The sequence below is a fragment of the Suillus subaureus genome (genome assembly GCF_016647635.1).
Source record: "Suillus subaureus strain MN1 chromosome Unknown BJ212scaffold_76, whole genome shotgun sequence".
Lineage (NCBI taxonomy): Eukaryota > Fungi > Basidiomycota > Agaricomycetes > Boletales > Suillaceae > Suillus > Suillus subaureus.
This window is the reverse complement of record NW_024538632.1, coordinates 37,938-64,036: the sequence shown is the minus strand read 5'-3', so window position 1 is coordinate 64,036 and position 26,099 is coordinate 37,938. Positions and strand designations below refer to the sequence as shown.

Here is a 26,099-nt window from a genome sequence, read left to right as displayed (position 1 = left end):
TAGGTAAGAACTGGTGAGATGAGAATAAGATAGGATTTTCATCCATGGAATTGTCTCCTGATGGAAAGACAATTGCAAGCAGAAGCAATGATGGGTGTTACAACACCCTATTCTTTTTCCCATCATCACTGTGGACACCTTATGGCTGTACTTCTGATGCTTCCTTTTCACTGTACTGTGTCCTCATGGTCCCTCTTATCTGACTCATACCTTGTTTTCCCATGAACCTTCCTTTCCTAGTACCTATTACCCTTTTCCCAGCTTGGTCTGTGCACAATTCCTTTACGTATATAAACCTTAGTTACTGCTTGTATTTTCTCTAACTTGAATCTACTTGGTTCTCTTTGATACTTGAACTCTAGCTCCTTGAGAAGGAGGCTAGCCTATGTCCTCTTTGAACTCTAGATCCTGTGAGAGTCTAGACAATCGCTCTTGAGGGAGGCATTGACTCAATAAGGCCTTGTCCTTGATTGACCTTGATCTTGATTCCTTTATTGGAACAATGCTCCATCCAAGTTCATAACAATGAGAAGGTGAGGTTATGGGACATCAAGACGAGGAAGGTCATTTCCAAATAGACAGGACACAGCAATGTTGTGTTCACATTGTGCTTGATTGCAGATTGCCAGCAAGTGACAAGTGGATCCTGGGATGGAACAGCAAGAGTCTTGAATGTCAGGAGTGGTCAAACTGTCCTGAATTGGACCAAGATAAAAATTTATCAGGTTCACTGTGAGGTTGAGTTCAATTGATTATGCAGTGTAGCCAAGAAGTGTCCCAGATTCAATACCAGATGTCAACAAGTGCCTAGCCATGGTAGAGGCATGGTAGAGGTATTGCATCCCTGGATATATAGAAGCATTTGGACGATCACCATTGATATGCATGATTGCTCACCCATCAGCTTGCCATACCTTCTCACACCCAGTCAAAATGACATTGTCAAGATTGGAATGTCCAGTATATGCTGGAGTTCAAACACAGGCTGGAAGAAACATGCAGAGTAGAGGGGGAGTGCAGGACACTGTTGGATGCTTGTTAGAAGCATCAAGGTAGTTGTTACATATGGTATGCAATTACTCATTGCCTCGCTATTTTTACTTAAGTCACATCACTTACAATATTTACCACTACCTATTCACTTCCAAAGCCTGGGAATGCACTTATGAGGCATTACATGCCTCTGGGTAAATTTTGATCACTTGCTTCCCTTCCACTAGTATCCCTCAGAGCAGCAGCAGATAGTTGAATTGACTACCACCTTTGTTGATTTTTGTGCTTGTGATCTGAAAAGGATCACCTCATCTCCATCATCTCTCACCAATCCAAGTAAAAGATCAGTATTGCCCATCTTGAGGTCTAGAGCCCAGCCATGAAGTGCACATTTCGCATATCGAGCGTGCATTTTCACATATTTGTTGCATCTAGCATGCTTTGGTGCCTATCGTCACACTTCATACTCTCACACTCCACCAAGCCCTCTGTCAAGAGCTAGTTCTTGGCATTTCCCCTCAATTCTTTAGAGGAATCCTTTCTCAGTAGCAATCCCCTTGGGTCAAGTTTGACTCACATCCATAGGAGCTCTGAAGAGTCCATATCTTTAGTTTCCCCCATCACCCCATCCAAATTCCTTGCCTCCAGCGCTTCATCTACACAGCAATTCTATATAGCAATGAAGCTGTGAAGCAAACACAAAGATAACAGATGGGATGTACCTTAAATAGCATGAATGAATGACTCCTGACTTCCTTGACTCTCAACCAGGCACCTGTTGATCTCTGGTGATTGCGCACTGGGCTTGTCTCAAAGGTGCTTCCTGTGAATAATACTCTAGGCTCTTCTGCTGGTTAAAGCTGACGACTTGGTTACCAGCGACTTCAGATACCACCAAGATCTGCTGTGTATTGTCAAATTCAGCAGCACCTGAATATCTCGTCCAAAAGCTGACCTGTGGGTGAAGATTGGATATTGAATCCTGTCTCATGAGTAATGGCTTGTATGGTTCTTACAAGTGTCAAACAAAAAGGAGATAGGCCCCTGGACTCACCAGCAATCATTGCCATTATCAGATAACCTAGTCCATTCCAAAGTTCAGGCAGACTTCTCTCATCTACACAATCCACCATAGTGTCATATCCATATATCCAGATCTCAGATCCAATCCACATCTTATCTCCAATCCTATCCACATCTTATCCCCATCCAACATCTCATCTGTCCACTCATCTGGTCCAGTCCACAACTCATCCAAATCCACAACCAGCGCTCTTCTCCTTTTGGTAACCCCCTGACTCCAGTATTTCAGTTATTGGTATATCTGTCCTGCTCACTGATCCATTACCTATGCTTCATTTCCATTTCATTATTAGTGATCCTTTCCTACTTACCAATAGACTATCCACATGCCTTGTACATAGCCTCAGACCCTGCTGATTAATCATTCCATTAGATACCTACAGTATATAACCTCCTGTGAGTCTCTGTAGCACCTCAGTTTGAATATCATCTTAGATCTGCTCATTCCTGTCCTCCAGACTTGAGTATATCTACTCTCGTCACCCTCCAAGACTTAGAATTGATTCCTATAGTCTATCCATATCCACCTCTGTCTACAATGGTCCACTACTGTTAGTTTCTAGTCTGGACTTGTCTGTATTAGCCTTACAATACTGATCCTGCATCTGGAAGTTATCCAGATCCGCTACACTACTTGTCTGACCCTCCAGACATGTTAGTCTTGTCCTTCTGAAATAAGGGGCAATACTTGGGTAAGGGGCACAGTGCATGAGCTGAGGCCGAAGCCCTTAGGATCTGTTTAGCCCTTGAGTATGACCTTAACACATAGTTGAGCATCCGAGTGCCAACTATGTCCTCATCCACCCACAAGACACTAGTGATCAGACTGTGCCAGATGATGCGAGGTCATGCATGACAGGTTAATGGTGTTGTACACTTGCCTGATGGATGACACATCATCACAGGTTCATGGGATGGCTCACTCTGACTATGGGACCTAGAGAGCAGTGCACAGATGGGTGAGGACTGGCGAGATAAGAATATTGTAACATTGCAATTGATGGCATTGTCTCCAAATGGAAAGACAATTGCAAGCAGAGACAGTGATGGGCAAGTGAGGTTGTGGGACATCAAGATGAGGAAGGTCATTTTAAAATGGATAGGACACACCTATATTGTGTGTGCATTGTGCTGGAGTGCAGATGGTGAGCAAGTAGTGAGTGGATCCTGGGACAGGACAGCAAGAGTCCAAGATGTCAAGAGTGGCAAAACTGTTCTAAAAATCAAAACTGGGCATGATTGGGTGAATGCAGTGATGTACTTACCCGACTCATCAAAACTCACAACAGGTGGAGAGAAGGAGAATGCTGTAAAAATCTGGAGTGCAAAGACAGGCAAGCTTCTCAAAACACTCAAACATAGTTTTCAGCTTGGCATGGATGTTGGACAGGAGGAAGCTTATCTCTGGTTCATATGGTCTAATTAGGATATTCAACAATGCAACTTGGAAGTGGATTGCCATCCTTGAAGGTCATGCTGGTGATTGGGTTACTGCCATCTCCTTGTCTCAGAATGACCATCTCCTTGCAAGTGCATCATATGATAAAACAGCCCGTCTATGGAATCTCAACACAAATCTCCTGGTTGGACCACCCCTCCAGCATGAAGATGAGCTGTGGTCCACAGCCCTTTCCCCTGATGGAAAGTTCCTAGTTGCTGCTTGTGAAAATAAAAACACATACACATGGGTTTTTCATACCATCCTCAAAGAAGCTGGCCTTGAAGACCTACTTTCCATTGGTACCAATGTTGTGGGTGTCAACATATCATCTGCTTTCTCATTGACAATATCTGCTGTTAGGCACTGAAAGACAAACTTGAACAGAAGGCATCTCAGGATGGTTCAGGAATACAGCACACACCTTGCTCTTCACTTGATGACAGGTCATTTTTGGAAGTATGTTTCATTTTTACAATCCTTCTCATTCATCATGACAGCAACATTCCAGGCTGATGCTACAAGATATTCTGGCCAGTTTGGGGGTCTTGATGTACTCATACCAAATTTTTTTGACAATATGGAGCTCGATATTGATGTGTGTAATCAGTATTTCTATTAGTCGGTCCTTATCTAGAGCTCTGTGCTCTCAGTCTTCTTCAATAGGTGGTGTACACCCCCATTCCTCTGCAAATGTACTCCTTGCTTGTCTTTTCTTGCTTTTCCACTGCTTTTGACCTGACAATGGTGATGTGACCAAACTCCCTCAATCATCAAGGCCTTCTGTGTTACATCCTCATGTACTCCTGGCTCACCTGTCCTCACTCATTCACTGCTCTCCACCTGAAAATGGTGCACCAGACAGACTTCAGTGACCCTCTATGCCTTTGTGGTTAGATCCTCATGTGATCCTAGCTCATCTTTCCTCACTTTTCCCTCAATTTCAACTCGGCACAGATGAAGATGCCAAACCCATAACACCTTTGAGTGAACATCTTGATGCACTCATCAGCCAACTGTCCTCACTCTTCTGCTCCCAAACCCACACTAATGAAGAAATTAAACTCCTGCAATGCTCAAGTCATCCTTGTGTTGTTGAAGTGGCTGCAGTGCAGGACAGGCAGGTATGACTCCCCCTGGTGTGTTTACAATCACCATGGTTTAATAATTTCTATCCAGACTTTGGTTGTTGCTCATGGGCCAAAATTCAAGGAAGCAAAATGAACACATGAGAAACAAGCCCAGTCACACAGCAAAACCCAGGTGTCATCATTGCACACTCAACCTGCTTCAACATCCATGGCGCCTTCTGCTCCAGGCAATGCCATAGTGGGTGCAATAAACACACAATTGCCACATCAGCAAAACCCTAACCCTATGTGCAGCACTGCACAACACTGCACAGCAATCACAGTGTCACAGTGAGGTCCCCCCATGTATAGTGCTGTACAGTGCTGCACACTACACAATTTCTCAATAAAACATAATTATTAGCACACCATCTTGTTATATACATGTTTGTGACTACATTACACTCATTTTTACATAGAATAAATACTTGTGTGGTGCTGCAGAGCCTTTACAACAAAATCTATGTGACCTGTAACATGCTGTGTGGCTGTGGCACTGTACCCAAATCAGGGTTTTGCTAATGCACCCATTCCATGGTGGACTCATATTGTGCTATTTCTCTGCTGTGCATCTCCACATGCCAGTGATCATTAATATAGTTAGTATTGCAGCATCCAGACAACTACTTCACCTTGACTTCTAGTGATTCTGCATCTCTTTCATCATGTCTTTTGAGACACTGTTAATATTTTTCCCCTTGTCATGAGACTCATCCAATGCATTGGACACAACAATGCCAATTATTGTGAGCTCAGGACGGTGTGCTTCTTGGTTTCCTGTCTTTTTTCCCCTATTTTTTTTGCATAAAGACCTGCATCAGGAAAACATAGGTGGGCTTTTTGTGCCTTTTTTGACTTAGTGTACAACATAAGGCGGTAAAGGAGCTTAAGGGACTTAATAAAATCTATCACTCTCTGAACTAAGGAACACAATGAATGTAAGGACGAGTAAGGAGACATAAGCAAAATTTATTTACAAGCAAAGTAAGAGAGCTGGAATGTTTTGACGAGTCGGAGTCAAAAACATTAGCACATGATACACAGGTGCCAAAAAGCAACAATATTCAAAGTGTTGCAAGCAACTCACTGATCCAACTACACTCAAACTACTGCTAGATCTCGAACCCATCTGCACCAATATTGCAAGAGTATTTGGTATGTTCTCCAGCACATTGCATTGTTTGTTGATCGATGCTTGAACCTTTGCAGACAATCACATGATAGATGGTAGCCTCAATACCAAGATTGATGAAGGTAGAATATGGGCAGGAGTGGAAGTGCTGATGGACAGAGGTGGTGGCTTGAGCATTGGCAGAGGTGAATGTGGAAGAGGTGGAGGCCCCACTGGGGTTATGGAAGAGAGTGAAGGGATGGTTGGGGCACTGGAATCAAAACCGAATGCATTGTTCGAGTGCAGCATGACTGCTGGCCATAGTGAGTGCTAGGATATTTTATAATTAAAAAACTGTGGGCTTACTGAGAATTGTCAAGTCAATAGTGCCCTCATCTTGGCAATTTGGTGTTTGGGGGATGCAGAGTCTGGGAGGTGTGAGTGCATAACTGGGTGGAAGAAGGAACTTGGCATTTGGGGGTTGCATAATGAAGTGGGCACATAACCAGGTATGCAAGGGTGTACATAGTCTTGTAATAATAATACTTGAGGAATGGTATCTTTGGCTTGGTGATTTGGTGTTTGGGGGATGCAGTGTCTGGGAGGTGCATGATGAAACAGGTGCATAACTGGGTTGAAGAAGGGATTTGGTGTTGGGGGGATGCATGATGAAGTGGGCACATAACCAGGTATGTGAGGGTGTAGATAGTCCTGGTAAATCATTTATTATGAGGGCAGGACAGAAAATGATGAACCTGCATGTCCCACTACTTAGATAATAATGCTGCAGGGTATAGGTAGTCCTGTGAAATGATCAAACCATGAGGGGGGGACAGAAGATGATGACAAACCTGTGTGTCATGCTACCTCAAATGCATGGTGATCTGCATACTTGTTGACATAGAAGGCATGAAATATGTTGTAGCTGTTGTGAAGAGTGATTGTGCAAGGTAAGAAATTGGAACCATAGAGGGGAATAAGATGAGCTGCATGGAATATACAATCAATATGGATGATTGAGACATCTGGTGTCCCATCATCGTTAGTTGATTATGCAACAAGGTACATCCCAGTGTCAGGATCTTGGCTGTCTGTGACGTATGAAAACTAGTGAATGACTGTGCATTGCAAGTATTTCATCTGATACTTGAAGCTGAGAAAACACAATACTCTTGCAACAGCAAGCCCATCCAAGTCACAATTGACTTCATCATTCATACTGACAAAGACACAGTCATTCATAGCAGGACCCCCTCACCATAATGGCATTGCCTGAATATGCTTGCATCACATGCCTCCAGTGCCACTGAGGTCACTGGGGGCATAGAATGATGCTGCTGCTGAACTAAAGACAGAGACCCTGCCCATGTAAGAAGGTGCCATGGCAGGGTCAAATTCAGGTGGCTCATCATCGCCAGTATGAAGCTGGTTGTGAAGGAATTGTTGGATCATTGTGGGGAGGGTCGGAAGGTTGAGATTGAGCATAAGCAGTGACATTGGGTGAATAACCCAGCACTAGGAAGTTTTAGCAAACAGTTTGTGTGACCTAAAGACGAAGACTTACCAGGTGCCACCGCAAGTTCTACATGAGCTTGGACAGTAGGTCCATCAACAATATCCACCATGTCTCCCTTGGCAGTCTGATTCTGTGGTTCATTGAGGCGTAAATGGCCAGGACATGCTTGAGGCGTGTCATCAGCATCTTCATCGTCTTCATCTTCACTGTTGTCCTGCAACTCACCATTACCTGCATAGTATTAGTTAGAACACTTGAAAAAGTATGTATTTGAGCATACACTCACTCTCTCTAAGTGCCTGCAATGCATTAGACATGCACGACCCTCAAAGCATGCCATGAGCTTCAAAATCACTACAGGCTGAAGCTATTTTGTTGAGATGTTGGTTGGTGAGAAGCATCTGGCCTAATGCTTTGTATCTGTTGGAGCAGTGCCAGGGCTCTTTAACTGCCTTGATATGCTTGGACTCTGTGATTGACAAACAAAGGCCGTTTGGGGCACCATAGAGCCGTATCATGAGGGAGTAGTGTTTGAGGGAGTGTTGGCATGGATATGAGAAGTTGTGTACAACTCCTGTGGTCTTGAATATTTCATGGTACTGGTGAAAGCAACTAAGTGCATCTTGAAGCTGGGTGAGATCATCCTCCATAAGGGTGTCTCATTGGACTATGTAGCAGAAGTTGAGGAATGCACTGAATGCGCGAACTACATCCTGAGGGACATGACCACTGATGGCGGGCAGATATACCTAGATAGTTGTAATGTGAATTGGCAAATCATAATGAACTTTCATTGTGACATACCTTCATCAGAGCCTTGGAACCATCACCAGTCCACTGCTTGAATCCACACCCTTCTGGAAAGTGCCATAGACCTGCAAAAGGAGCTACTGCCACTATCCTGTTAGAACACTTTGAGTCTAATGCATAGATAGGGATTTATTAATAGAAGAACTGTACCTTCAATCAATGTTGTCCATGATTTCTGCTGCATGTGAAGCCCAGTGCATGAGCAACAAGTATTGTTCTACCCAGTTGACAAGGTGATCTTTGAATGTGCCTTTGATGATTTGATGCAGGATGTCTGGAGAGAGAAGTTTGTGGATATCTGCTCGAGGGAAATCATTCATGAAAGGCTGAAAAAAATTGAGAAGTTAATGCAAATGAGAACCGAATGACATACCACAACCTCTTGGATGATTCCATACTCATGCCAAAGGTGGACGTGTGGGAGCTCCTGAACCAGGAGGTCAGTGTGCTGTCTGCACCAGAGTAAAGGTAGAAGGTAGACTATCACCATCGAGATTTTTGCAGTTATTCAAACATCTGAAGCAGCATGAGGCACAAGTCAATAAATTCATAGTGAAAGAGACATACTTTGGACACCAGTTTTGGACTACTCCAGAAAGAGCCACCTGCTCAGGATAATTGGTGATGTATGGGCCTAACCTGTAGATAACATGCCGATAATGGCTATCAGGACAGTGTACAACATCGGGAACCATCATATTCAACTTCACAGGCTCAAAAATCTTGGCAAGTGAGGAGTGAAACATTTGACGGCAGAGATTGCAAAAGTCTTTATCATCTAAATGTTCCTTTGTGCCTATAGTGTGAGTAGTGAGAAGGATTAATTAAAACAGTGCATTAAGGGGCTGACTCACTTTTTGGAATGGCCAAAAAGCCCACCAATACCACACCATTGCGATGCACACACCAAACTCCATTGAAAATGTTCCCAATCAATAGATAGAGCAGATGGTATTCAGTGTGTCCTGTGGCAACTGAGACTGTAGTCTTGTCACTGTCAATGATCAAGGGCACAAACGTTGATCTGTGAGTTTCCGGATCCTGCATGATAATATTCTGTATAGCAACATACTATTAGTTCAAGGAACAGTAGGTTCAAGGCATGAAGTATAACATACTGCTTGCTTCCAAGCCCAATCACCAGAGAGAAAATTCTTGTAACAGCATTTATTATCATCCATATAGTCCTGATACAGGACATATTCAATCTCAGTGGCAAAGTCAGGGTTTTGAAAGTATATTGTGAATCAGTAGACATGGATCATGGAACCACACATCATACTCAGCAGTCATCCATGGCAGAACATCCTCAGCTGGTCTGGTTCCACTATAGGACATTGAGAAAGTCTACCAGGAAAAAGCACCAAGAGGAGTTGAATCAATAGTTTCATATAAGTTGTGGTGGCCAGTGAATGGAGGACTGTCATTGTGTTTGATAAGTGTGGCTGCCCAGAGGTCAAGAAGGGTGTCAATCTGCCCTGCAGACATTTGGTTACATGTGTAGAGGAATTCCGCTGTCTCAAATGCGACCCGAGTTTCATATGGGGTCCAGTTGGTGGGTAATGCTTCAGTTTGGAGTGGTGGGAGGGCATCCTGGTTGATGAAGTTGCCATGGGCATCACACTTGCATCCTAGTATGCTAACAGTTAGATTTAAATAAATGAATTGCACAATTTTGTTACCTGTGAGATGTGGGTGGAATGTCCAGAATAGAGGCCCCAACTGTACACCCTGTTGTGGCATGAATGTTTCATTGGTACCTTCCAGGAGACGTGCATCACCAAAGTCCTGTTGATTGTCAAAGGCAGGATTGTTAGGACTTGGAGAGCGAGACACAGGAGCTGTTTGATGGAAGTTTGGACAATTGCGCAAAGGCATGGGGTGTGCTGAGTGTACATGCTTTGTTTGGCCTGACTTATTTCTGAAGGTTTTTTTGCATCCAGGAATGCGACAACTCAGTAAGGTCATTTTCACTGGAGATGATGAACAAAATTGTTTGAAGCAATGTCAGGCAACTCAAAGTAATGGCACTGTGTGAGCTTATTCATTTTGGGTCAGATTGAGTTGATGAAAAACCAACCAAGGCTCACCCTGAACTATTGAACATGTTAGCTCATTGCTTTTTTTCTAAGTCCTTCATCATTCATTTTAGCATCTCTCTCTTTTCGTCTCTGGTATCCTCATGCCTCGTCCACAAATGCATCCTGGAAATGTCAACAAGCACCCAGGGAACATTGCCTGGGAGGCAAACTGAGTCCAGTGCCAGTCTAAAGAAGAAGTTGCTGCCAAGAAGAACTGGAAAGAACTTGAGAAGGCTAATCATGCTGCAGCAGTGGAAAAATCATGTACAATGATTGCAGCAGCTAAAGATGCCATGGCCATCCAGCAGAAGACTCAAGTGAAGGGCCCTCCAAAGCTCATCAGGCCACACATGGTCATCAACAAAAAGAGCATAAATCTGGAGAAAGCAGTTGAGCAACCTGCAGTTGCAGGCAAGTTCCAATCATTTCAGTGCTTGAATTACTTACCTGATCTGATGACTTTGACCCCTGCATAGCCACTCAAACAACCACAGCTGGAGATGATGAGATTAGTCAGCCAGTAAAAAAGAAACATGCTGCATTGAAGTTGAGTTTTTGAGACAGTGTGAATGCTAATCGCAAGGTATCCAATGGTGGAGTCACAGTCTGTACCAGTGACAGTGACACATGTGTTGGGAGCACAACAATGATTGGCGATGGGAAAATTAAAAAGTCACAAGTCACTTTTAGCTATTATGCTGATTCTATCAGAACTCACTCTGTATTACTTTGATTATATCTGTGCATACCATATCAACACCAATCTTGAGCAGGTGATCAGTTCTGACCTCGCAGGGCCCATTCCTGACTGGGCAGAGAAAGCTGCATCACAAGCTCAGCTGAAACCAAGTGCACCACCAAGCGTGTGAGTCTCTGGCAGGACAGCACAACCCACCAAGTCCAATGTGGATCCTGATGAAAAACCTGAAGAATACAGTGGGCCAGCACCAAAAGCACAGAGGGAAAAGGTCAGTGGCCATTTGTGTTGTGTACACGTACTTACCTAAGTTAGAACATTGTGCATCTGAATGAGAAACCAAAAGTCACCTTGAGAGGCAAGAAGCACTCACTCCCAGTCCCAGATGAAATAGAGTTGTCCACAGAAGAACTCAAGGACCCAGACACTGCAGAAGAACTCAAGATTCTAGAGGATCCAGAGGCTGATGAAAAACCAGAGAACCTCAAAGACCTAAATGCTGCCAATGATTCAAACTACAAGATGCTTGAGGATGGGGAGGCTGAACATGAAGATGACAAAAGTGATTCCATGATGGTGGTGAATAAGGCTAGTATGGCACAACACACAAGCTCTGTAAGTCATTGGTCAATGTTGATGGGAAAGAACTGATACTCAGATAGATGTCAGTTGATATCTTGGAGAAGAAACCCACAACAAAGCAGGCTAAAGGCCTTACTACTAGGATCAAGACAGAGGTCAAGACTGAGCCTGAGGCTGTTGTGTCAGCAAATATTCATGCAAAGCTCAAGAAAGGCAAGGCGAGAAATGCACACCTACCCAGTGGAGTCCTCAAAAACAGAATATGGCACATGAAGTTCCTTCCCTGTCTGATGTATTGGGTTGGTAACAGCAACTATGGATGGACCATACCAGAGACTGAGCTTGAGTCTGTTCTGGAGTCGATATTTTATGCAGTGTACCCACATAGCAAAGGAGGGTGTAGTTTTGAGGTTGAAGACTTGTCTTTTCAACTGGTTTGCATTCAGTTTTTGACTCATAATGGCTACTGATTCACTTCTACCAGGTAAGCTGAAGGATCCACAAATGGCAAGCTTCATTTGGTTCAATGGCTGTCACTGTTTTGATGGCTTTTTTCACTTCAATGCCCAAGTATGAGACCCAGGAAGCCCATGAGGAATATGCCAAGTATCAACTCCAGGAATGCTGTTTCATCTATGAAGATCCTGACAATGAAGAGCAACCCGGCATCTTCTTGTCAGAACATATACTACACATTTTTGCTGCACACCTCATCGCAGTTGCCAGGAAAGTAAGGGTGGATTTGTTGGTTGAATTTTGCAAGCCTGGGTATCAGACCACACTGGCACTGACAGCTGTGGCAGTAAGTTTTTTTTATCTCTTTGTTGGAGAATGTTAACTATATTTCATAGGCTGAGCATGCTCTCATCTTAGTCAAAGATCAGTTGTTGATTGATAGCAACCCCACTGACAATGGTGGTAAAACTCACAAGATCGTACAGACACTTAACAAACTTGAAGTGACTAATAAGATGAGCCATACCAGGACAGCATTTTCATCTGGAAACTGGGAGATGGACACCATGGCATACATGGACAGTATCAAGGCTCTACCCCATGAACGCATCCAAGAGATTCTTGAGCAGTTGGAAAACTATATGAAGCACCCTCATTTCAATCATCGCAGTTCAGCAGATGATGATTCCACCACCCCAGTCAACAAATGCTCCTGCCTTTGTATCTGTAATGTGTATCTATTTCCTCTTTTTTCAGCCACTAATTTTATTCAATTAAACAGGAGGATGACACATCATTTTTTTTGGAGTAAGTACCTCTCAGAATCACCCCAATTGGTGTACTACTAACCTATTGACAGATACTACCACGATATCATCATTCCCCCTCATTTCCTGCTCTTTCGACTAGTGGCTCCACTGCATGCATACTATACCCTTTTCCTGAGCCCCCTCTATCATTTGGATGCTAAAACCACCTTCCTTAAATTTTCGAACCTCCTTATCTGCTCTATTATTTGGACGCTATAATCACCTTCCTTAAAATTTCGAACCTCCTTATTTTGCCTTATTTAAAGCTCCTGGTCTGATTTGCACACTCCTTAATGGCATTCTTTTTGTCTCCTTACATGTCTTAAACACACCACTGGTCTTATTTTAAGGAAAATAACCTACTGAATTTCCTTATTTTGAGTGACCAAAATTTCAAGTTAAAGTCACACAAAAGACAAATAAGTCACTTTAAGGATGATTTAAGTCAAAATAAGCACACCTAGGTTTTCCTGATGTGGATTAAACAGGAATATTTTACAGTGACCTTAGTCTTCAGAGAATGGCATCAGGACTGTGAAACAGAATGGTTGTAGTACAATAGTCAATTCTGTGCCACAAATACAGGTTAATACATGACAGGGAGACAGGACAGGGAGACCACTGGTGGCAGTGATGCCCAGCCTGAGAAGGATAACTGTCTTCAGCTTGACTAATACTACTCCTTCAGGTATTCAGTAAGTTGTGACTCAGATTTGGCTTTGACTCAAATGACCTGGACTGAGAACCACTAATCAATTTTCTATTCATACAAGTAATTGATAACATACATATTGAGTGGATATCAGGATATTCAAAATTGCAAATGCACCAATACCTACAATATGTTACAGTGCCCCACTCTTTTTTCCCATCATCACTGTGGACTCCTATATGGCTGTACTTCTAACGCTTCCTTTTCACTGTGCTATTTCCTCATGGTCTCCTTTATCCCTGACTCATACCTTGTTTTCCCATGAACCTTCCATTTCTAGTATTAGTTACCCTTTGCCCAGCTTGGTCTGTGCACGATTCCCTTACATATATAAACTCTAGTTACCACTTGTATTTTCTCTAACTTGAATCTACTTGGTTCTCTTCAATACTTAAACTCTAGCTCCTTGGGAAGGAGGCTAGCCATTGTCCCAATTGAACTCTAGATCCTGCAGGAGTCTAGACGATCACTCCTGAGGGAGGCACTGACTTGATAAGGCTCAGTCCTTGATTGACCTTGATCCTTGATTCCTTTATTGGAACGATGCTCTATCCGAGTTCATAACACAATAAGCATAAGCTTTGGTGGGGCACTCCTGCACAGCATACATACAGATGGAAAGCAGATGCACAATCAAAAGGCACATGGAAGAAGGGATAATTACTACTCTTATCCAATTGTCCTACCAGGATCACAGAGTAACAAAAGCATGCGTTGTGATGTCAGCACAACTCATCACCTGTCAGGAAAAGGGCGATCAAACTTCTCAGTCTCTGCACCATGTTGGTGAACCAGCAATGGTGATTAAATGTCAGTGATACTGGCTCACAGATAGAGTGTGAAATCTCTCTCCAATGATACATGGGGTGTGCCAATTGAGTAACCACACAACAGCCATAGACACCTCAAGTACTCCCAAATACAGAAGAACACAGAGGGAACATCATTGCATCACTGACCCTTTCCATCTGTTGTGTTCTATAAAAACATGATCTCATGAAAATGGTCCAAAAAACAATGGTTCCAAAATATGATGTGTTTTGAAGGATGCACTGGCATTACACAATAATGATCCTCCATTGATATCACAGTGGTGAAAGTTATCTATTGCTGACTGAATCGAGATGTGCCATTGAGCTTATGCACCATGTGGGCTGTGTAACAATGCATATGGGAGTTCAGTAGGAAGTTATAAGCAGACAAAGGAGCACAATGAGGGAATCCCTGAAGTCAATGGAGCATGCTCAGTCCTGCTTTAATGTCACAGGAAGTCAATAAGGGCACATGTCGGAGGAAGTCTGGTACCAGACCAGTCATTGACCTGTACATGGTGATTGAAAAAATAGTCAAGGGCACTGTAATCATGTAAAGTTGCTTTCAGAGTGAGGGACAAACAGAAGGTCAACTGTCTTGCCACCATTCTAGGTTATTTTCAACATCAAGTATGCAGTGTAGCCGAGAAGTTTCCTGGATTCAATACCAGATGTCAATGAGCACCTAGCCATGGTAGAGGTATTGCATCCCTGGATATAGATAACCATTCGGACAGCCACCTTTGACATGCACGATCACTCACCTATCAGCTTGCAATACCTTCTCATACCCAGTCAAAATGACATTGTAATGTCCAGTGCATGCTGAAGTTCAAACATAAGTCAGAAGGAATGTCCAGAGTAGAGGGGGAGTGTTGTTGAATGCTTGTCAGAAGGATCAAGGCAGTCATTACATATAGGAAGACGCACATAGCCCCAGGCGCTTTGTCTACACAGCAATAAAGCTGTGAAGGATAACACATGGGATGCACCTTAAAACGGCATGAACAAATGATTGCCTGCCTTCCTTCATTCCCAACTAGGCACCTGTTGATTTCTGGTGATTGCACACTGGGCTCGTCTCACAGGTGCTTCCCATGAATAATACTCTAGGCTCTCCTGCCGATTAAAGCTAACGACTTGTTTCAGATACCCACAAAGATCTGTTGTGTATTATCGAATTTAGCAACACCAGAACACGTTGTCCAAAAGCTGTCTTGTGGGTGAAGATTGAATCCCGTAAGTAGACTATCTCATGAGCGATGCTTCTGTGATTCTTAATTACAAGCATCAAATTGAAAGGAGATAGGCCCCTGGACCCACCAACAATCATCGCTATTGTCGGACAACCTGGTCTGATTCCAAGATCCCTACAGACGTCTCTCGTATATACAGCCCACGACTTGCCGCACTAGTTAAGACTCCAAGCGCGGACCATGTCTTCCTCCACCAGCAAAACGCCAGAGATCACGCCACGCCATACGATGCGAGGGCATACCGACTGGGTAAACGGTAGTGTGTACTTGCCTGACGGACGACACATCGTCACATGTTCATGGGACGGCTCACTGCGACTATGGAACCTAGAGAGCGGTATACAGATAGGCGAGGACTGGAGAGATGAGAATAACATAGGACTGCGATCCATGGCATTGTCTCCAAACGGCAAGACAATTGCAAGTGGAGACGATGACGGGAAAGTGAGGTTGTGGAACATCGAGACGAGGAAGGTCATTGCTAAATGGACAGGACACACCAGAGTTGTGCGTGCATTGTGCTGGAGTGCAAATGGTGAGCGAGTAGCGAGCGGATCCTGGGATGGGATGGTAAGAGTCTGGGATGTCAAGAGGGGTAAATCCGTCCTTCCAATCAAAACTGGGAATGAGTGGGTGTATGCAGTGGAGTACTCGCCTGATTCATCAAAACTTGCAACAGGCGGAAACAGAGAGTATGCTGTGAAAATCTGGGATGCGAACACTGGCGAGCTTCTCAACACACTCAGACACAATGATCCAGTTTGCAGCTTGGCATGGACGTCGGACCAGAAGAAACTTATCTCCGCTTCGCGTGGCCCGATTAGGATATTCGACACTGCCACTTGGCAGCAGATCGCTATCCTTGAAGGTCATAGTACTGTCAACGACATCACCGCCATCTCCCTGTCTTGGAACAACCTCCTCCTTGCGAGTGCATCAATTGATAGAACAGCGCGTCTATGGAGTCTCGACACCAACCTCCCAGTCGGACCACCCCTCAAGCATGAACATGATTTGCTCTCCACAGCCCTTGCCGCTGATGGAAAGGTCTTAGTCACTGCTTGCAAAAACCAGAACACATACACATGGGACGTTCGCGCCATTCTTAAAGAAGCTGGCCTTGAAGACCTACTTTCCGGTACCGATGTTGTGAGTATCAACATATCACCCGCTCTCTCTCATTGACAATGCCTTAGGTACCAAAAGAGAGACTCGAACAGAAAGATGATTCAGGAATACATCACACACCCCGCTCTTCGCTTGATGACAAGTCATTTTTGGAAGTACGTTCCGTGTTTGCAATCCTTCTCATTCATCATAACAGTAACATTCCAGGCTGATGCTACGAGATGTCCTGGCCAGTTTGGCGATGTCGATGAACTCCCATCAACATTTTTTGACGACATGGAAATCGATGATGATGTGCGTAATTAGTATTTCTATTACCTCGTTCTTATCTAGACTTCCGTGTTCCTAGTCCTCCCCGATGGGTGGTGTACACCCCCATTTGTCTGCAAATGCACTCCTCGGTCGTCTTTCTTCGCTTCTCTGCCGCTTTCGACCCGACAATGGTGAAACGGCCGAACTTCCGCAACCCTTAAAGCTTTCAGCGTTCTATCCACACGCACTCCTTGCTCGCCTGTCCTCGCTCATTCACCGCTCTCCACCTGAAAATGATGCACCAGACGAACTTCAGCAACCCTGCACGCCTTTGCGGTTAGATCCGCATGTACTCCTAGCTCGCCTTTCCTCACTTTTCCCCCGATCTCGACTCGGCACAGACGAAGAAGCCGAACCCCATCCCACAATGCCTTCGGGTTCACGTCCAGATGCACTCATCAGCCGGCTGCCCTCGCTCTTCCGGTTTAAACCCCATACCAACGGCAAAACCGAATTCCCACAACTCTCAAGTCATCCTCATGTCGTTGAAGTAGCTGCAGTGCGGGACAAGCAGGCATGTCTCTCTTCGGTGCCTTTACAATCGTCCTGGTTTAATTATTTTTGTTCAGACTTTGGTTGTTGCTCGGGGGCCAAAATTCGAGAAAGCAAAACGAGCATATGAGCAACAAACCCAATCGCACGGTCGAACCCAGGCGTCGTTATCGCACGTTCAGCATGCCGATGCTTCAACATCCACAACACCTCCTGCTCCAGGTACTAGTACTACCACAGCAGATGCAGCAACCTCACAGTCACTACACATCCAATGGTGGGCTCAGATCGTCCTGTTTATCTGCTGTGCATCCCCACCACACGCCAATGGTCATTAATACAGTTAGCGTTGCAGCATTTGGACAACTACATCACCTTTATTTCCAGTTATTCTGCACTTGTATCTCTTTCATTGTGTCTTTCGTACACCATCAATCTGTTTTTCCTCAATGCGAGACTCGTCCAATGTATCGAACATGATAATGGTAATTGTTGTGGGCGAAGGATGGTGTACCTCGCTTACTCCCCTTCATCTCTTTCCTCCTTTTTCACATAAATTAATCAGGAGTCTTCTACAACGACCCCAGACATCAGAGAACAACATCATGACCGTGAAACAGATTGCTTGTTATACCCGACCTCGTGATCGATGACCTGTTGGGCGCCGCCTCGTAAGTCTGAACGAGTCTTTAGATGCATTCTGAGGGCAGGCACTTGTTTTTCTCGTCGCTTACTGCTTCAAATATTCAGCGTTGTCTAAAACTCTCAAGGTAGCTAGCTCTGACGCGTTTTCATTTCACACTGATTGATGTAGACAAACCGGTAGTCACCCCAGGCGTCTACAAATCAGCAACTTATCTAGATGTCTTCATCCTCCTGAACATGTCTCCCTCACTCATCTTGCTCTATCCACTACGCGTTTCTCTCTGTGTGCGATGTACACCTTCTGGAAGGGTCGCTTTGTGACTGACCTTGGGTTACTGCTCACGAGTGCGGTTACCAATCATTTTCCGAGTCCAAGTTGATCGACATTGATAGTGTGGGCTAAGTGCATACCCTATCCGCAATACATCTCAGGAGCCTTACCTTGACAGCGTCAACCGTAAGTGTAGGTTCATGTTCAAAAGAGGCTAGTCTAAAGTGTTTTTTGTGGACATCAACCCTGACACTACAGCCCGAGTCGATCGTTCTATCTGACATTGATGGTGCAGGGTCAGTATACTTCGGTGCATTTCTGAGACATCGATCAGTTCTTTGAGGAGGCTCATGTGATATGTGAGCTGTGCAACGATATTAATTACATACGGGAGATCAGTTGGAAGTTATAGACGGAAGAAGCACAGCGAGAGAATACCTAATGTCCATGGAACGTGCTCGATCCTGCTTTAATGTCACGGAAAGTTGATCAGGGCTTGAACGCATGTTGGGGGAAATCTGGCACCTGACTGGTCACTGATCATGACCTGCACCGAGGGCATTGTAATCATGTGCCAAAAAGCGAGGTTGCTTTCTGAGTGAGGGACGAACAGAAGACGGTCGAGTGTCTCGTCATTATCCTAGGCCGTTTTTAATATCGATTACGCAGCGGAGCCGAGAAGGTTCCCGGAGTCGGTACCGGATGTCGATAAGCACACAGCCATGGTAGAGGTATTGCATCCATGGATACATATAGGCATTCGGACGACCACCCGTGATCGCCCACCTATCAGCTTGCCATACCTTTTCATGCCCAGTCAAAATGACCTTGTTGAAATCAGAACGTCCGGTGTACGGAGTTCAAACATGGGCAGGAAGAAATGTGGAGAGTAGAGAGGGAGCGCAGGACGGCCGTCGGATGTCATTACGTATAGGAAAATATACATAGCCACGGAAGCTACGTCTACATAGCAATGAAGCTGTGAAAGAAACATAAGGACAATGCATGGGACGGACCTTAAAAGCGGCATGACAAACGACCACCCAACTTGGTCAAGTCCCAACCAAACACCCGTTGATCTCTGGTGATTGCGCACTGGGCTCGTCTGAAAGGTGCTTCCCGTGAGTGATACTCCAAGCTCTTTTGCGGGTTAAAGCTGATGACTTGCTTACCAGCAACTTCAGATATCCGCAAAGATCAATTGTGCCCTATCGGATTTAGCAGCACCTGAATACGTCCTCCAAAAGCTGTCTTGTGGATGAGGGTTGATTGAGGGTTGGATATTTGATCCTGTAAATAGACTGTCGCGTGAGTAATGGCTTGTATTGTTTTTATAAACATCCAAAATTGACGGAAGATAGACCCCTGGACTTACCAGCCAGCAACCATTACCGTTGCCAGACAACCTGGTCTGATTCCAAAATCCCAGTAGACTTATCTCATATACACAGGCCACGATCTAGCGTAGTTGAGACTCCGAGCGTGGACCATGCCAAAGACGATCCGAGGGCATACCGACTGGGTGAATGGGGTTGTGCACTTGCCCGGTGGACGAAACTTTGTCACATGTTCTTGGGACGGCTCACTCCGACTATGGGACCTAGAGAGCGGCACACAGATAGGCGAGGATTGGTGGGACGACAATAACGCAGTGCGGTCCATGGCATTATCTCCAAACGGAAAGACAATTGCAAGTGGAAGTGGAGGCGGCGATTACAATGTGAGGTTGTGGGACGTCAAAACAAAGAAGGTCATTGCCAAATGGACAGGACACACCTATGTTGTGTGCGCATTGTGCTGGAGTGCAGATGGTGAGCGAGTAGTGAGTGGATCCTGGGATGGGACAGCAAGAATCTGGAATGTCAAGAGCGGTCAAACTGTCCTGATGATCGAAACCGGGCACAACTGGGTGTATGCAGTGATGTACTCACCTGATTCATCAAAACTTGCAACAGGCGGAGACTGAGGAGAACGCTGTAAAAATCTGGCATACCAAGACAGGCGAGCTTCTCAAAACACTCAAACACGATGGAATGGTTTACAGCTTGGCATGGACGTCGGATCGGAAGAAACTGATTGCCGGTTCATATGGCCTGATTAGGATATTTAACACTGCCACTTGGAATCAGATTGCCATCCTTGAAGGTTACACAAATTGGGTTACCAACATCTCCTTGTCTCCCAACAACCGCCTCCTTGCAAGTGCGTCCTTAGACTCAACAGCGCGTCTATGGAATCTCAAAACCAATCTCCAAATCGGACTAGCCCTCCAGCACGAGGAGGTTTTGTGGTCTGCAACCCTTTCCCCTGATGGACAGGTGCTAGCAACTGCTTGCGGCAACAAAAATGTGTACACGCGGGACGTTCACACCATCCTCAAAGACGCCGGCCTTCAAAAGCTACTTCCCAAGGTAACCAATATTGTGAGTACTTGTTGGTATATTACCCGCTCTCTCTCACTGACAATGCCTGTTGTTAGGCACCAAAAGACAGACTCGAGCAGAAGGCATCAAAGGACAGGCCCGAACAGAAGGCACCAAAAGAGAGACTTGAACGGAAGTCATCTCAAGATGATTCAGGATCACGGCACACACCCCGCTCTTCACTCGATGACAAATCGTTTTTGGAAGTACGTTCCGTGTTTGCAATCCTTCTCATTCATCATAACAGTAACATTCCAGGCTGATGCTACGAGATACCCTGGCCAGTTTGGCAATGTCGATGAACTCCCATCAACATTTTTTGACGACATGGAAACCAATGATGATGTGCGTAATCAGTATTTCTATTACCTCGTTCTTATCTAGACTTCCGTGTTCCCAGTCCTCCCCGATGGGTGGTGTACACCCCCATTCGTCTGTAAATGCACTCCTCACTTGTCTTTCATCGCTTCTCCGCCGCTTTCGACCCGACTGTGGTGAAATGACTAAAATTCCGCAACACTCAAGGCCTTCGGCGTTCCATCTACACGCTCTCCTCGCTCGCCTGTCATCACTCATTCACCACTCTCGACCTGGAAGTGATGAACTTCAGCAACCATCCACCCCTTTGCGGTTAAATCCAGATGTACTACTAGCTCAACTTTCCTCCTTTTTCTCCCGGTCTCGACTCGGCACAGATGAAGAAGCAGAACCTCATCCCGCAGTGCCTTCGAGTTCACGTCCAGGTGCACTCACCAGCCAGCTGTCCTCACTCTTCTGCTCTCAACCCCACACCAACGAAAAAATTGAACTTCTGGAACGCCCAAGTTATCCTCGCGTTGTCGAAGTGGCTGCAGTGCGAGACAGGCAGGTACGGCTCTTCTTGGTGCATGTACAATCGCTGTGGTTTAATGATTTCGGTTCAGACTTTGGTTGTCGCTCGGGGACCAAAATTCAAGAAAGCAAAACGAGCATACGAGCAACAAACCCAATCGCACGGCCAAGTCCAGGCGTCGTCATCTCACACTCAACCTGTTTCAACATCCGCGACACCTCCTGCTCCAGGTACTACCACAGCAGGTGCAGCAGCCGCTCAGTCGCCACCCATTCCATGGCGGGCTCAAATCGTTCTGTTTCTCTGCTGTGCATCTCCACCACTCGTCGATGCTCATTAACACAGTTAGTATTGCAGCATTTGGACAACCACTTCACCTTTACTTCTAGTGATTGTGCACTTGTATATCTTCCATCATATTTTTCAGTATGCTATCAACCTTTTCTCCCTCGTCGTGGGACTCGTCCAATGCATCGGACACGATAATGTTAATTGATGCGAGCGAAGGACGGTGTGCTTCTTGCCTCGGCCTAGACATGAACATATGTATCTCACGGAGGAGCTTCAACAATCAGTGTCCGCAAGATTGATTGTTAGAAGATCCTTTGCCCCTTGTCGTAGCCTTTTCTCAATCTAGATGCTTAGAGACTTGGGTTGGTCAGTCTACGCAAGGTGGGTGGTCTCACGATTTAGGGCAAGCAGAGCTGGGGTGGAACAGCAATAACTAACATTCGAATGTTCAACTACGACTCTTTCAGAAATACAACTTGGACCATAGGAAGTGAGAAACGTTATAGTATGACGTATAAATACCCAATACCCAACGAAAAAAAAATGGATCAGTTGGTGGTAGCATCCGTGTATGAGGTTGTGGCAAAACCGACTCGGGAGTTGGTGGTATCGAATACGGAGTAGAAACGCTCAAGGAAAGTGTAGCCGTTGATGAAGTCAAGACCTTCACCACTGGGTGTGCCAATGGAGTTGACAACGAGATAGATGTAGTTGGCGCTACCACCAAGGTAGGTGTTAAGGGCACGAGGCCAAATCTGGGCGTTAGGGGTGAGAGCGTAGGTGTTCTGTGCAAATGGTGAACAAGGGGTATCAAGACTCGAGACAGAAAGGACGTACGCTGCCAACATTGAAGTTCAGGTCCTCGAGGTCATCGTACTGGGTGGTGGTAATGCGGAGAAGACCAGTCGTGTTGTCCTCAGTAGCACCAGTTGCAGACTGGTACTTGCTGTAGGCGTCTATTGAACACTGATCAGATTAAGATCACTCGCTGTTTTTGAGATACGCACTGGTGGCAATGAGGATGAGGGTAGTGCCAGTGTCAACAATACCAGCTGTCTCAGCCAGGATGGTCGTGGTGCCGTAAGTAATGCTCTCGTTGATACCCCAGTAGTAGGATGCAGGGTAGGTAGTGGTGAGAGGACTGAAATAAGCAATTACTGTCAGTCAGGATCATTGATCTTCGAGCTGCAGCAACTTACGTGTATGCAATGGCGCCGGTGTACTTGGTAGCGTCAGTTCCACCGAAGGTAAGCTCTCCATTGGTGTCTGTCTCCGTAGTGGTGGGCTCGAAAGAGATACCAACAACTATCTCAGCAATGGTGCCTTGGCTATACAGGTTGTCGGTGACAGTCGGGATCGTCGTGTCCGGTTCATTTGTCAGGGTCCCCTCTGTCAAGTCTAGGGGCCCGATGCCAATGATACCGTCAACACCGGAGAAGCCCGTCGAAGTAGCAGCAACACCAATCGACTGCTTGGTGATGGTGAGCCCACTGCCGAGAGTGACAGTGTCGGTGTACTCAGTTCCTATAGATAATCGTAGGTATTTTCAACTGATGATATCGTTGTATGTCTTACCAGAGAAGGAGCCGGAACCGTAGGTGACTGCTACAGGCTCGCCAGTGTCGACACTGGTGCTGGTCTTTACGTATGCAGTGCCGGCGCCAACCCATGTATTCGAGCTACCGGTGTCGACAATCAAGTTGTCTGCAATAATGTATTAGCAGCCGCATGTTTTCTCAGTGTTGAACCCACAAGTTGTGGCGGGGCTGCCAACGCCAACAGCTGCGATGTAGCCTACAGCATCGTTTGTCACAGCAATGCTACCAGTACGACGGTTGAGAGTGTTTTCGCCGACATTTTTGAGGGCAGCTGCGCGAGATTGATCATGCTGCAGGATGTTGATGGTACCACCGGAGGTGTTTAGCCTCCTGGCGATGGGGAGGGTGATGGGGGAGTTGCGAATTTCAACGGGCGATGCCGCGATGGACAAGGCCAGGAGGAGAGTCGTCAACAGGGATGCAGCTGGGAACATGATTGAACGGTGCTAGAGGCTAATGATCATACCACATTTCAAAGCCCATTATATATGTGCTAGTCAACGTGAAAACACTGTACTGGAAGGTAAGCACATGGTTAATCTCATCCTCAGAAGGCTGAACCGTATGGAACGCGCCCCCTCACGTGAAAAAATGGCGACAGGAATAACTAAAAAATCGACTGGTTGTGTGCACCTTGGATAAAAACCGACATAGCGGGACAGGTAGCCTGTTTTTGGCCGTGAGTAAGAGGAACTGCGGCATCCATGAGGATGCGCTGTTACCCTCAGTTTATTCATGGACCAATAGTGCTTGCTTTACATTGTGAAGCTCGCGCATGACGAGTCCACCTTCGGTCCTTTACAGTGCATCATTGTTGGGAAGAATGGCGCCCGGGCTTGATGATGTTACATTGAAAATTTTGTCACACTGATGTGAATACAAGAATACCTGCCGGCTCGACACAAACATTTAGTCGTGGAGTGTTGCTGTCAAGGAGAGATGGAGAATCAAGTTCCCTAAAGCATATGCCCCCAGTTGATTACTGGGCTATCAATCCCGCGACTAACGGGGGCCATTTTTTCTGAAGAAGAAAGAAATTTGATGTAGATCGAACAAGACAGTGATGTGAGAATTCGCCTTTTCGTGGCGAATGGTGAACATGATGGTACCGATATCTTGCCTTAATCACTGCCATTTGGAAATGGGGCAATTAGGGCCGCATGACTTTGCATGAATGACACATGCCACTAGCTAGTGGCCAGTGCCCAGCAGCATCCTGGTAGTACCCCGACCTCTTTCCGATTAGTAATAAGCCTGGCAGGCGCATGTCATACTAGTTTGATTCACATACTTCGATTAGTAATCGCGCTACATGCCTCGAGTACTTCAGCAACCTACTAAGTAGCTTAACGGGAGCCGCCAAAGATACTAGCATCCGTGTGCTTGTGAAGTAGCGAGTTACAGTAGCAACCACGACTTAGTACTTGGTCAAGACGATCACCTGATGATTGCCAGAATGGTTGCCGTGAAATTATGGCTGCCGATACTAGGACTGCAGAGCCGAGCAGAGCTGGGACCGTCAATTTCCAGGCGCGAAGCTGGAGGTGGAGAACAGCGCAAATTCCACGCATACGCATGCCCAGCTGGGGGCCAGATCTGGCAATTCGGACTACGGTCCTAAGGTGAGAATTTTCGGTCCTTTCGAACTCCGCTCGGCAACACTCAGCAGCGTTGGTGGCGAAACATCGTCCGAGCTCGTAGCACGCTCGCACCTCTCAAAAGCTTCGGTAGATTAACAATGCCGCATTATTGATTGCTCTACTGACGGCCGACCCCTAGAATTTTCCGCCCCGCACTCAGCTCTTCGACTACGTCGAGATATCCACTATCAGCCTTCCTCATCGTGATGATGAACACCATGGCATTGGTAAGTATGATCATCACAAGATCATGCTTGTAATTTACTGCTTGCGATAAGCTCTCACACAGTTCCTGCCCAAGTTGAGCACTTGTTAATTTGTACGAGCTAATTTTTCCCTTTCATGGGAATCTGGCTCGAAATCAACAAATCACTGCCCATGCTTAATCATCAGCTCCAATGCTGCTTTATCTCCTTCTATACCTTACCCCATGCGATAAGGCGAGCAAGCCTGACGGTGTAATTCCGGAGCTTTGCACTGTACTGACGTGAGTACTAAACTGTTCTTTAAGGATGCTGAAACATAAGTTGCATGAGTACCGGCGACAATTGTTTTAAAGGGGACGTTCAAAGTTGGGCGCACACGTGCACCGCTCATGTCTGGAATTCGTATTTGAGATCCAGTACTTTCGTTCTTCGAATTGACTCACATGAAGTCGCACCGGCTTTACATTCAGAGCCGACATGTTCACTTATATCATTGTTGAATCGCGCTTCTCATTGGACTATGCAGTGACACCAACACCACAACTGAAATTCTGAATCCATGCTTAAAAATCTAAGAATGTAGATCAGGCTGTGTGTGGAGGTGATTTGTTGACGAGCTAACAGATATCAAAGATGGGTGACGTACGCCTGATGTTCGGTGGTCGTAAGTTGGCATGCGCACGCGAGAAGAACGGGACATACCCCTCGTGGCTGTAGGCGATCCTCAGCGAGAGTATTCGAGGCGGAGGAACTCAGCCGAGGTGCCGACGTCAAC

The 26,099-nt window shown here is 45.6% G+C and overlaps 8 protein-coding genes across 8 annotated transcripts; 4 read left to right on the top strand and 4 right to left on the bottom strand.

The window, feature by feature from the left end:
* Window positions 1-752: 752 nt before the first annotated feature.
* BJ212DRAFT_1551547 (uncharacterized protein) lies at window positions 753-2,063 on the bottom strand (the record flags this gene model as incomplete). The annotated part of the gene is made up of 9 exons (XM_041341916.1): window positions 753-844; window positions 898-914; window positions 939-1,024; window positions 1,120-1,134; window positions 1,322-1,424; window positions 1,571-1,662; window positions 1,769-1,923; window positions 1,949-1,993; window positions 2,048-2,063. 9 exons carry the CDS (start codon window positions 2,061-2,063, stop codon window positions 753-755), a joined length of 621 nt encoding a protein of 206 aa, XP_041186343.1.
* A 3,513-nt stretch (window positions 2,064-5,576) lies between these two features.
* Window positions 5,577-6,260, top strand: BJ212DRAFT_1304779 (uncharacterized protein; the record flags this gene model as incomplete). The annotated part of the gene is made up of 4 exons (XM_041333673.1): window positions 5,577-5,592; window positions 5,689-5,799; window positions 5,854-6,078; window positions 6,136-6,260. 4 exons carry the CDS (start codon window positions 5,577-5,579, stop codon window positions 6,258-6,260), a joined length of 477 nt encoding a protein of 158 aa, XP_041186342.1.
* A 353-nt stretch (window positions 6,261-6,613) lies between these two features.
* On the bottom strand, window positions 6,614-10,049 carry BJ212DRAFT_1449973 (uncharacterized protein; the record flags this gene model as incomplete). The annotated part of the gene is made up of 18 exons (XM_041338781.1): window positions 6,614-6,741; window positions 6,779-6,780; window positions 6,822-6,842; window positions 6,864-6,974; window positions 7,047-7,270; window positions 7,342-7,502; window positions 7,558-7,596; window positions 7,627-7,915; window positions 7,940-8,020; window positions 8,076-8,172; window positions 8,289-8,407; window positions 8,455-8,561; window positions 8,617-8,877; window positions 8,936-9,122; window positions 9,200-9,289; window positions 9,357-9,408; window positions 9,433-9,712; window positions 9,764-10,049. The coding sequence occupies 18 exons, from the start codon at window positions 10,047-10,049 to the stop codon at window positions 6,614-6,616; spliced, it is 2,535 nt and encodes an 844-aa protein (XP_041186341.1).
* Window positions 10,050-10,431: 382 nt separating this feature from the next.
* BJ212DRAFT_1304776 (uncharacterized protein) lies at window positions 10,432-12,925 on the top strand (the record flags this gene model as incomplete). The annotated part of the gene is made up of 10 exons (XM_041333672.1): window positions 10,432-10,515; window positions 10,639-10,674; window positions 10,936-11,011; window positions 11,048-11,130; window positions 11,175-11,474; window positions 11,522-11,875; window positions 12,013-12,243; window positions 12,293-12,595; window positions 12,679-12,704; window positions 12,757-12,925. The coding sequence occupies 10 exons, from the start codon at window positions 10,432-10,434 to the stop codon at window positions 12,923-12,925; spliced, it is 1,662 nt and encodes a 553-aa protein (XP_041186340.1).
* Window positions 12,926-16,755: 3,830 nt separating this feature from the next.
* BJ212DRAFT_996901 (uncharacterized protein) lies at window positions 16,756-17,815 on the top strand. Its single transcript, XM_041344543.1, has 5 exons — window positions 16,756-16,769; window positions 16,822-16,908; window positions 16,964-17,440; window positions 17,496-17,695; window positions 17,762-17,815. The coding sequence occupies exons 2-5, from the start codon at window positions 16,891-16,893 to the stop codon at window positions 17,763-17,765; spliced, it is 699 nt and encodes a 232-aa protein (XP_041186339.1). The 5' UTR covers window positions 16,756-16,769; window positions 16,822-16,890; the 3' UTR covers window positions 17,766-17,815.
* A 2,008-nt stretch (window positions 17,816-19,823) lies between these two features.
* Window positions 19,824-21,929, top strand: BJ212DRAFT_1487289 (WD40-repeat-containing domain protein; the record flags this gene model as incomplete). The annotated part of the gene is made up of 6 exons (XM_041341260.1): window positions 19,824-20,243; window positions 20,290-20,757; window positions 20,814-20,963; window positions 21,016-21,102; window positions 21,158-21,625; window positions 21,681-21,929. 6 exons carry the CDS (start codon window positions 19,824-19,826, stop codon window positions 21,927-21,929), a joined length of 1,842 nt encoding a protein of 613 aa, XP_041186338.1.
* A 499-nt stretch (window positions 21,930-22,428) lies between these two features.
* On the bottom strand, window positions 22,429-23,912 carry BJ212DRAFT_1449972 (aspartic peptidase domain-containing protein; the record flags this gene model as incomplete). The annotated part of the gene is made up of 7 exons (XM_041338780.1): window positions 22,429-22,665; window positions 22,718-22,836; window positions 22,888-23,021; window positions 23,080-23,370; window positions 23,398-23,404; window positions 23,432-23,584; window positions 23,633-23,912. The coding sequence occupies 7 exons, from the start codon at window positions 23,910-23,912 to the stop codon at window positions 22,429-22,431; spliced, it is 1,221 nt and encodes a 406-aa protein (XP_041186337.1).
* A 584-nt stretch (window positions 23,913-24,496) lies between these two features.
* Window positions 24,497-25,062, bottom strand: BJ212DRAFT_1397345 (uncharacterized protein). Its single transcript, XM_041337244.1, has one exon. It carries the CDS (start codon window positions 25,053-25,055, stop codon window positions 24,825-24,827), a length of 231 nt encoding a protein of 76 aa, XP_041186336.1. The 5' UTR covers window positions 25,056-25,062; the 3' UTR covers window positions 24,497-24,824.
* Window positions 25,063-26,099: the final 1,037 nt, after the last annotated feature.